The 11,143-nt window shown below is 61.4% G+C and overlaps 1 protein-coding gene across 1 annotated transcript; it reads left to right on the forward strand.

The window, feature by feature from the left end:
- Positions 1-994: 994 nt before the first annotated feature.
- On the forward strand, positions 995-10,797 carry USP36 (ubiquitin specific peptidase 36). Its single transcript, XM_084273408.1, has 18 exons — positions 995-1,012; positions 1,574-1,684; positions 1,979-2,081; positions 2,653-2,720; positions 3,130-3,200; positions 3,605-3,687; positions 4,396-4,507; positions 5,409-5,549; positions 5,841-5,941; positions 6,203-6,341; positions 6,468-7,145; positions 7,770-7,897; positions 8,436-8,939; positions 9,196-9,362; positions 9,728-9,901; positions 10,029-10,144; positions 10,241-10,373; positions 10,476-10,797. Exons 2-17 carry the CDS (start codon positions 1,594-1,596, stop codon positions 10,370-10,372), a joined length of 2,808 nt encoding a protein of 935 aa, XP_084129534.1. The 5' UTR covers positions 995-1,012; positions 1,574-1,593; the 3' UTR covers position 10,373; positions 10,476-10,797.
- Positions 10,798-11,143: the final 346 nt, after the last annotated feature.

The raw sequence follows: 11,143 nt of genomic DNA on the forward strand, positions 1-11,143 counted from the left end.
GCTGGGGCCGGGACCGGGACTGAGTCTGGGACCGGGGCGAGGGCCAGGGCCGGTACTGGGACCGGGGCCATGGCTGGGGCCGGGACTGAGACTGGGACCGGGGCCGGTACTGGGCCCGGGACCGGGACTGAGTCTGGGACCGGGGCGAGGGCCAGGGCTGTGCCCGGGACTGAGACTGGGCCCGGGACCGGGGCCATGGCTGGGGCAGGGGCTGAGACTGGGGCCGGGGCGACGGCCAGGGCTGGGCCCGGGACTGAGTGCGGGGCCGGGACTGGGACTAAGACTGAGACCGGGGCCGGGGCCATGGCTGGGGCCGGTTCCGAGGGCGCGGTGGTCCGTTCCGCGACCCGTTGCCCTGGCAACTCGCGGCCTTGTTACGGCAGCGGTCCGGCCCGATCGAGCGGGCCCCCGTTCGACCGGTCGCTCCCTCCACGCAGCCGGGGCCGTCGGGCCCCGCCATGCCGATCGCGGAGAAGCTGAAGGAGGCTCTGAAGCCGGGCCGGCGGGAGGCGGGTGAGGCCGGGGAGCTGGGCCTGCTTCTGGCTGCCTCCGCCAAGAAGGTCTTGCTGCAGAAGATCGAGTTTGAGCCCGCCAGGCGCTGCTCGTCCTGTCCAGCAGACCCATTGCGGAGCAAGTACTTGCGGCTCAGCCCCCGGGCCGAGCCCGTCAAGCCCACCAGGCCCAAGGAGGAGCCATCCAGCAAGCAGGGTAAGTCTGGAGAGAGAGAGGACCCCCCCACACACTTCGCCCCCAGACAGCACCCAGCATCTCACCACCCCTCTCCTTGCAGAGAGCCACTGTGGCCAGAGCGGCCAGGGGGATGGGATCCCCGCGCCCCAGAAGGTGCTGTTCCCGGTGAAGCGCCTCTCCATGAAATGGGAACGCATCTCCCACGTCGGCGCGGGGCTGCACAACCTCGGGAACACCTGCTTCCTCAACTCAACCGTGCAGTGCCTGACCTACACCCCGCCGCTCGCCAACTACCTGCTCTCCAAGGAGCACAGCCGCAACTGTGAGTGGGGAGGAGGAGCACACACCAGCCCCCCGCTCCTGTGCTGCGCTCAGCGTCTCTGTGCTCTGCCGAGCTCTGCACGGGGGCAGGAGGTGCCTCCTGTGCTGCTGGGTTGACCCTGTTCCTGGGGACAGCTCGCTTTTCCTGGCGGCATCAGGCTTTGCATCCTTGTGTCTGAGGAAGCTTTGTCTCTGCTGGGTGTAGCCAGGACTTTGGGGTTGAAATGGGTCTTCCTGGGGGCCGCAAGCTGCCCCTGCCTGTGAGGACGGGGTGGAAGGCTGCGTACAGGTGGTAGATGGTGTCTGTGGTGGCTTTGGAAGGGAATACAGTGGGAATACTGCTCCACACTGTGACCAAGGGGAGCGTGTGGGCCTCGCAGTCCTGTCTGTGAGGCTCTGGTGGGATGTGCCCCTCAGGGCTGACCCATGGGGTCTTCCAGCTCATCAGGGAAACTGCGTATGGTTAAGCTGTGTTAGACTAGAGATTCTGCTGTCTGTCCCCTGTACCACCTCCTTCTGTCCTGGGTTTGTCCCTAATGTCCTGTCTTCTCTTCTGTTCCAGGTCAGCAAGGAGGCTTTTGCATGCTGTGCATTATGCAGAACCACACGATCCAGGCTTTTGCCAACAGCGGCAATGTGATAAAACCAGTGGCCTTCATCCGAGACCTCAAGAGTAAGGATGGCTGCCCACCCCTCCTCTAGCTGTGCAGGAGAGCAGTGACTAATGCAGGAGCAGAACCTCTGAGATCAGGGCAGGTCTTGGCAGATAGCTCTTCTGGGATGACTCACCGAACCTACGGGGAGGTGGGGGGAGCTGATGACTTCATGGCCTGTGTGGGGCTTCCCCCTGTGTCACGACTGGTTTGGGTTGAGGGGGTCAAACCCCAGAGTCCCCACGCTGAGGGAGTGAGGGCAGGCCTGCATCTGTCACAGCCTGTGCGGGCGCTGATTCCTCCCTCTCCTGCAGAGATTGCCCAGCACATCCGCTTTGGCAGGCAAGAGGATGCACACGAGTTCCTGCGTTACGCCATCGATGCCATGCAGAAGGCCTGTCTGAACGGCTACACCAAGTACGTGGGGCCTCCCATGGTCTGTCACTGCTCTCTCCGCTGGTCCCCTGCTCCTGTGGTACAGGACTGGGGAGGTGAACGTGTCCCCCAGTTCAGGCTCATGCTGACACCAGGGGGATGGCCCCACCTTGCCCTAGGCTGTTGTCTGCCTTCTCTTGACACCACCCCAGCGTAGCCACAGTCCTGTCCCCAAATGCTGAGGATGCTGTGGGTTTGGATCCTGCCCCAGTTGCCAAGGAATTGAGGCACGTTGGCTAGTTCAGACCCAGCTCTGTGGCTGAGCAGCTTTCCCCTGGGCCCTCCATCCTGGGAAGCCTGTGGTGCCCAGCTCTGAGCACTGGCCAGGAGTTTCTGCTCCTTCTGGAGGAGGGAGAGTGCACACTGCATCCTGGGTGCCAGCCCTTCAGCTCCAGCTCTGGGAGAGCAGACTGGGAGAGGCTGCGCCTTGCCTCTGCTGCCAGAGCTCTGCAGCCCATCCCTAGGCTAGAGGTGCAGAGGAGCTGTCCCCATCCCCATCCCGTGTGGGTGGCCGTGCAGTGGGGCCCTGTGAGATCCCTGCTGCTCCCTCCAGGTTGGATCGCCAGACCCAGGCCACGACGCTGGTTCACCAGATCTTTGGCGGTTACCTGCGGTCTCGTGGTGAGTGTCAGCTGCCTGGCCCTGTGATTCTCAGGGCCACAGTTTCCCAGGGAACAGCTTTCCCAGTTTCCTTTGGGAAAACTGTCAGGTGTGGGTGAACTGGAGGTGCGGTTGGTGGGTCCTGCGGTACCTGTGGGTTGTGACCCCTGGTGTGGGGGTGGGAAAAGCTGCTGGTTGTAACATTCCAGCTTGTTACCACCAGCAAAGCATCCCATGTTGCCAGCTATCTTGCAACACTTCCCATCCCAGCGTGTAGAGGAATTGCCAGCCTTCCTCTGTGCTGGGCTGTGAGTCCTGGTGTCCACATCCCCGGGCCCAAACCCTGGAGAGGGGGAATGCAGGGGTGTGCCAGGGTGGTGGTGGGTGCAGGTGTTGTGCCAGGGTGTGCTCATCGCTTGCTCCTTTGCAGTGAGGTGCTCTGTGTGCAACAACGTCTCGGACACCTATGACCCTTACCTGGACCTGACACTGGAGGTCAAGGTACTGCAGCAGGGGAGGAGCTCTGCCTCCATGGGGGGTGTCCCTGCAATCCCCCTGTTACTGCTCTCAGTGCTCCTTAGCCTGCCAGTGCCAAGGCACAGTGCAGGCAAGAGGGAAGCAGCTTCTGTTGTGCCACCTTCTCTGTCTGGCATGGCAGTGCCCATTGCATCGTCGTGAGCTACGACTCCTCCTTCATGGGGTTGGGGGGCAGCACCACCATCCCCCACAGCATCTGGCCAGTGCCTGGCTGGTGATGGGCTCCTGGGTTCTGTGTAGTCAGCAGCCCTGAGCTCCTGCTCTGTGTTATCCCTCAGGGCTCCTGTCTGGGCTGGGAGCTGGGCTGTCACTCATGCCCTGACCTCTCCTCTGTCACTCATGCCCTGACCTCTCCTCTGTCCTTGCAGAAAGCTGCAAACATAGTGGAGGCACTGGAGCTGTTTGTGAAGTCAGAGGTGCTGTGCGGCGAGAACGCCTACATGTGTGCCATGTGAGTGTGTGGGGCTGCCTGGGGGCTGGGGGGGCTACAGGAGAACTCCCCTGCCCACCCCACAGCTGTGGAAGTCTGGGATGAAACGTGCTGCTCCTCAGCTTCCTCCTCTTGTGAGGAGGACCTGGGCCAGCGGCCGTGGCCTGGAGCGGTGCCTGGTGGCACGGGGTCATTTCTGAGCAGAGGGCTGGGGCACCTTCCCTATGGAGAGAGGCTGAGAGAGCTGGGCTGGTTCAGAAGGCTGTGGGGGGACCTCATTGCAGCCTTCCAGTCCCTGAAGGGAGCAGAGGAACAGGAGGGGAATCAGCTTGTTAAAAGGGTAGCTAATGGCAAGACAAGGGGGATGGAGTGAAGCTGAAGGAGGGAAGGTTTAGATTAGATATTAGAGATATTAGATACCTCTTTACAGAGAGAGTGGTGAGGGGCTGGAACAGGCTGCCCAAAGTGGTGGTGGGTGCCCCATCCCTGGGGGTGTTCAAGGCCAGGTTGGGTGGGACCCTGGGCAACCTTGTGTAGCTCCAGGCCTGGAGGTTGGTGTCCCTGCCTGTGGCAGGGGGGTTGGAGCTCTGTGACCCTTGGGGTCCCTTCCAATCCAGACCAGTCTGGGATTCTGTGGTTCTGGGGTGGGTTTGCCGCTCGGCTGGGGCTGGCAGTCACCTGGGTAGTGGAGCAGCTCAAACAGCCTGAGCTTGAGCTCTTCCTGTGCAGATGCAAGAAGAAAGTGCAGGCCACCAAACGCTTATCCATCCACCGAGCCCCCAACGTCCTGACACTCTCACTGAAGCGCTTCAACAACTACGGTGGAGGCAAAATCACAAAGGTGGGTGCCTGGCAATCCAGAGCAGGGTGGGAGGTGGCTGGTCCTGTGGGTGGTCCTGTGAGCAGTGCCAGCTCTGCCATGGTCAGGCTGCCCATCTTTCCCCAGCTGTGCAGTGCAAGTGTGGCTCATCCTGGCATCTTCACAGAATCACAAGGTTGGAAAAGACCTTTAAGATGATCAAGTCCAACCATTCCTGTCCTGTGCTAAATCAGATCCCTAAGTATCTCATCTACCCTTTTTTTAAACACATCCAGGGAAGGTGACTCAGCCCCTCTCTGGGCAGCCTGTGCCAGGCCCTGACAAGTTTTTCAGTGATTTTTTTTTTTTTCTAATATCTGCTCTGCCCCTGCCCTGGTGCAGCTTGAGCCCATTTCCTCTTGTCCCATCTTCTGTCCCCTGGCTGAAGAGACCATCGCCCACCTCTCTACAAGCTCCCTTCAGGTAGCTGTAGATGGTGATTAAGGTCTCCCCTCAGCCTCCTCCAAGCTAAACACCCACAGCTCCCTCAGCTGCTCCTCACAGGATTTGCCCTCCAGCCCCTTCCCCAGCCTGGTTGCCCTTCTCTGGACTCTTTCAAGGACCTCAATGTCCTTATGGTGAGGAGCCCAGAACTGGACCCAGCACTCGAGGTGCAGCCTCACCAATGCCCAGTACAGGGGCACAATCACCTCCCCAGACCTACTGGCCACACTATATGACACAAGCCAGGATGCCATTGGCTTTCCTGGCCACACTGCTGGCTCATGTTCAGCCTGCAGTCACCCAACCTCACCATGAGCTCTGCTGAGGGAGAGCAGAGCCTGAGAGAAGGGAGCTGGGACTCATGGCACAGCTGAGCTGCCCTTGTTCTAGCAAAAAAGCAGCCTGCTGTGCAGCTCCTGAGAGCATCTTCTCCCTGCAGGATGTGGGGTACCCTGAGTTCCTGAACATCCGTCCTTACATGTCCCGGAACAAAGGGGAGCCCATCACGTACGGGCTCTACGCGGTGCTGGTGCACTCTGGGTACAGCTGCCACGCTGGGCACTACTACTGCTACGTGAAGGTGAGCCCAGGGTGCCCTCCCAGCACCCGCTGCAGGGTGCTTGTGGGTCCCTGAAGTGTGCAGAGAGGAGTGTCCTGGGGAGGGTGTGTGGTGTGGAGCACGGGAGAGGGGCACAGGCTGTGTCCTGCCCCAGGAAATGTGGAGGTTTGCTCTGGCAGAGTCTCCCCTCCTGCCTTGGGCTGCATGTGGGTCTTGGGGAGAGGAGCTCTGCTGACAAGTGCTGTTCCTGCTGCTCCTCAGGCCGGGAGGGTCTCTGGATGCAGCCCAACCCTGTTCTCTCTCCTTCTGCAGGCCAGCAACGGGCAATGGTATCAGATGAACGATGAGGTGGTCCGCCTCAGCAACATCAAGGTGGTCCTCAACCAGCAGGCCTACCTGCTGTTCTATGTGAGGTGAGGGTGCCCCCCCTGGCTCTCAGCATCTGCAGCACGTGCCCAGGCCTGGGAAGGAGCTTGGCCCATGTAGCCTCAGACCACATAGCCCCAGTGCCCATGTGCTCAGAGGAGGGTGGTGGGAAGAGGTCCAGCCCCTCATCGTGGCTTTGGAGAGCATCTCCTCTCTTCACAGTGTCCAGCTCCTCTTTCTTGTGGGCATCCCTGATGGGAGTGTTCCAGCCCCCCCAGTTAATGTGTGTGCTTCTCTGCCCTCACCAGAGTCTCCAACCCCAAAAAGAGCTCGGAGGAGCCTGGTGCCAAAGCTGCCTCCAGCCTGCCTGGCCATGCTGCTGGTGTGTCCAATCAGGTCAAGAAGACCATGACCAATGGGTCCTTGTCTTCACCACTGAGGCACCAGGTGAGTCCCGCGGGCTGCTCTTGGATGCCATCCCCAGGATCTGAGGGGCAGAACAGGGAGGGCAGTATCATGCTGCATCCTTGGCCCCTTGAACTCCTTCCTCACTGAACCTCTCCCTCCATCTAGAGACCAGCTGTGCCTCCAGGGAAGAAAGTGCCAGAGGAGGTCGGAGTCCCTGTGGCCCGCAGCACATCTGGGCCAGGGCTGAAGCTGCAGAATGGAACCACTCCACAGAAGCTGCCTGCTGGGTCCCCATCACCCAGACTAACCCCCAAAGCTGCCCACAGGGCTGCAGGGCGACCTGATGATGCAGCCCTGAGGCCCAAGAAGATGTTCTCCTTCCAGCAGCTGACACCCACACCCAGAACAGCTCAGGGCTCCTCCAACGCCAGCAATGCAAAGAGGGCCAAAGCGGAGCTGCACCGGCAGAGGTCCTGGGAGCACAAGCCACAGCCTACCTCATCCAGGCTGGAGCCTGGCCAGGATCCCAGGGGCATCAGGGAGAAGACCAAGAGCCTGGAAAGGGACTCCCACGGCAACAGTGCCGCTAACCCAGCGCACGGCGCAGTGGAGAAGCTATCCACAGCATCCCAGAAGGCCAAGAGCAGAGGTGACAGCCTCTGCACCTCTCAGGGAACAAACTGTGGCACGAACATCCCCGCTGCCCCCAGCAACAAGCTGGCTGCTCCCAAAGACCCCAAACCAGCAAAACTGAAGTCAGACATCCTGGCCAGCAACGCTCAGGAGCTGAGCAGCACCATGTCACCACCACCGGCCAAGAAGCTGGCGCTCTCTGCCAAAAAGGTGAGCTGGAGCTTCTGCCTGGAGCCTTCAGTAGGCACCTTGTGCCTTCAGACCTGGGGCTTGTTGGGGACGAGCACAGAGCTGGTGATGGGGGGCGTAGAGCTGGTGATGGGGGGCGTAGAGCTGGTGATGGGGGGTGTCACGCTAAGCCGGAGGCGGGTGGGGAGAGCCCCTGGGTTGCAGGGCTGCAGCAGGTGCTCTGCCCTGCTCTGGGTCAGGGTGTGGGGTCAGGCCCCGCTGCTCTTCCCGTACCTGAGTGAGGATGGAGGGGTGGTGTGGGGTGGTGGGAGCAGGTGATGCTGCAGCTGGAGGGCTGCAGAGTCGCCTCTCCCCAGGGCAGCAGCGTGGGACTGGCTTGCAGGTACTGCAGTGCAGCTGGGGCTCAGGAGGGTGTGCTGGGGCTTCTGTTCTTTAAATGTCTTTCCTTCCTTTTTTCCTTTGTGCTTCTAACCAAAACCACTTCTGATTCTTCTTCTACCACCCTCCCTGCTTCCCTCCCCCCGTCTGTGTCTGTTCCCCTCCCCTTTCTCTGGGCTCCCCTTTTTTTTATTTTCTCCCCTTGGCTCACGGAAACCTTTTTTTTTCTTTAGACCACCAAGTTTTTATTTATGTCAATAAATGCAGGGCAGCACCAAGCAGAAGGCGAGCAGAAGTCACCACCACGCACAACCTCACCCAAAATCTGCTGACCGCACCAATCCCATGAACACCACCCACCCCGATTCCACTTCTTGGCCTTTGGGCAAGTCGGGGTAAGTGGTGTCAGGCACTTCCAGGCTCCTGCACAGCAGCAAAGCCTTGGAGCACTCCACGAGGCAACCACAGGGCCTTGTGTCTGGCTCAGAGGGGTGATTTTTGGCAACTGGCTCTCCTGTTCTCCTAGGCTGGTGGGTCTTGCTTAGGATCCTGGAAGCAGGGCAGTTTTGGCACAGGGTGGGAGGGAGCTTTGCAGGCTTTGAGCTGTGTCCCACAGGATCAGCAGGCATCAGCCTGGTGTAGATCATGCTCTGGGTCTCTCTTGTAACCTACCCTGTCAGCACGTGCTGTGGAAACACTCGCTCTTTCCTAATCCCCCAAGGGACAGCGTGTGGCTGGCGTGGGGCAGGTGCAGGTCACTGTGTGCTTGCAGCTGCTGCTCTAGGAGTGGGGTCTGATTTGGATTTCACAGCTGAGATGGTGGTGGTTGGGTTCTGTGCTCATGCACCTTGGGGTGGGGAGGAAGGAGGGGGTGGATCCCTCTTCTGACCTGACTTCCAGATCACTTCAGGGTTTTTTTTCCTTGTCCTTCAGGCTGTCCTCACCTGCACGTAAACTGCCGAATCCTGAAAAGCCTGCCTCCATCACCAACTCAACCCCTGGGCTCCCAGCCTCCCCCCTGACCACCAGTTCCACTGGCCCTCCTCCCTGCAGCAGGGAGAAAGGGGTGATGCAGCACAGCCCCGTTTCTTCCAAAAAGAAGTTGCATAAGCGTCATCATGGAGCAGATGGAAGCCCTTGTGCTCCAGCTAGGAAGGACAAGGGTGAAACCTCCAGCCCCCCCAGGACAAAAAAGAAGCTTGCTCTGGATGGCTCCATGTCCCTCGAGGGGAAGGAGGCAGCAGGGAAGGGTCCTGGCAGTGACTGGGTAGCACCAGGCTGTCAGGATGCGGAGAGCAGGCTCAGGCAGCAAGGATCGGATCCTGCTGCTCCCCTGGATGCAGAGAAAGTCTCCAAGAAGAAGAAAAAGAAAAAGAAGAAAAAGAGGAAAAGGGAGGAAATGGAAGAGCACTGCTCTGGGACACCTTCCTCAGACAGGTGAGGGGCTGGGGCCACATGAGACCCTCGTGCACCTCCATGCTCCCTGCTCCCAGGACAGCGGGCACATGCCTTTCATCGCTCTGTGGGTGGGATGAGGCTCACCATGGTGCCAGCTGAAGCACCCACTGGCTTTCTGGGGGTGGTTTTGCCCTTCCTTGAGCATGGCCCTGGGGTGAGGGTGTCCCTACAGGGAACTCAGGCTCGTCCCCCTCTGGTTTAACGAGAGGGAGCTGACCCTTGCTGCCTTTCCCAGCTCCAGGAAGGGTGAGATGGAGCCCACGACGCCAAAGCGGCGGCAGGACGTGGAGACTGAGGCTGGAGAGAGCGAGCACCGCAAGCGCAAGCGGAGGGAAAGCCTCAGCAGCCCAGTGTCAGAGCAGCCTCCTGCCAGCAGCATCCATGCCATGGACACCACCCCAGGTATGACCACGTGCCAGCCAGGGGAGAGCTGCCTTCTCTGCCCACCATGCAGCTCCCCAGACCCAGCGTGCCCTCCCTGGTGTTTGCTGCTCCCCACACCTGCCTGGGGCTCTGCCAGACTCCGTCCTTGGCACTGCCTGCCAGCCTGCATGCTGCTCATGAGAGTGTGCTCCTCTCCAGACCCATGGGGATGGTCCCCTTGAGGGGTGAAGATTTACCCCCAGCTTCTCCCTGCCCAGGACAGGCCCGTGTCTCCAAACACCCTGTGCCATCCCCACAGTGTCTCCTTGGGCCAGATCTGCCTTTGGAGCTGCAGCGACACAGCAGCTCCCTTCAGCTTGTCCTTACCATGGCTGTTTCCACAGTGGCAGCAGCGTCTGAGCGGGAGAGCCAGCCTGGGGCCAGCTGGAGGTGCAGCCCACCAGCCCCAAGTCCTGCACCCAAACGTCGGGCTCACACAGCACCCAGCAGCCCAGAGAAGGCCAGCGTGGTGGAGGAGCTGCTCAGGAACTCGTTGGACAAGGCTTATGGCAAAGAAGGTAATCTCCCCTCCTCTGGGTGGGCTGGCAACCACTGCCCCCTTAGCTCCCCCAGCTCTGGGGCCCTGCACAGGTGAGTGCAGCAGCACAAAGCTGGGTCCTCACTGCTCACACCCCTGGTCTGCAGTCCTGACCTGGCAAGGCAAGGCCTCAGCTGTCAGCCAGGATGCCATTCGGGATGCGACAGAGGCCCAGAACGAGACCATCATCGACGACTGGGACAGGGAGTTTGACAGAGGGAAGGTGGGTGCTGGCTGCGTCAAGGTGGGGGGGTGAGGAATTGAGGCAGGGTTCTGGCTGCTGACCCCCCCCTCCCCAACCTCTCCTGCCTCTGCACAGGTAAAGAAGATGAAGAAGCTGAGGCGGGAGCGGAGGCAGCACTTCAATCCCTTCCAGCAGCTGCAGAGCAAGCACAACTTCTGGTCCGTCACGCACCCTGCCAAGGGTGCCAGCCTGAGCCACCGGCTCTGAGGTGAGGGAGCAGGAAGGGGCAGGGGGATGGAGGAGGGGGGGGCACAGAGGAAGTGGGGGTGACTACCCCCCCCCAGTGCTAACACTGCTCCTTTCCTCCCAGGTCCAACCCTGCATCCCCAGCCGGCCAGTGCAGCAGTCCCGGGTCCAGAACTGGCGGTTGGGGGGGGGAATGTGTCACCGTTCCCGCGGGGCTTGGGCCGTGCTCGGCGTCCCCTGCCTGCCCCGTGGGAACCGCTGCCCCTTCCCTCTCCCCATCCCCCTCACCCCGCTCCTTCTCCCCATCCCCTCCCCCCCCACTCCCTCTCCCCCCGCAGTGACACCCGTGTCTCCCTGGGTGGCCCCGCGCTGGACGTGGGAGGGGGGAAGGGGGTAGGGGGGGGGTGGGGTGGTCCCGCGGGCCCGGGGCGCAATAAAGTTTTGTCTTGTTACCCGGCTCGGTGGGACGGTGACACCGGGGGGGGGGGGGGTGGGAGGGAGGGAGGGGAGAGAGAGAGGGGTCATCCCGGGGGAGGAGAGGGGAGAGGGGGTCGCGGGGGGGGGGGGGGGAGAGGAGCGATACTGGGGGACGGGAGGGGGGCAGCGGCCTCGCGGGGGGGAGAGGAGCGACAGCAGGGCGGGGGGAGAGGGTCGGGGAAGGGGAGGGGAGGGGAGGGGGGGGTGACACCGAGGGGATGGGGAGAGAGGGGCGGTGGCGGCTCAGGAGGAGGCGGGGCTGCCGCTGGCCCCACCCCCTCCCCCGTCACGTGCCGCCGCCCGTGGCGGCCTCGG

The sequence above is a fragment of the Gallinula chloropus genome (genome assembly GCF_964237585.1).
Source record: "Gallinula chloropus genome assembly, chromosome: 20".
Taxonomy (NCBI): domain Eukaryota; kingdom Metazoa; phylum Chordata; class Aves; order Gruiformes; family Rallidae; genus Gallinula; species Gallinula chloropus.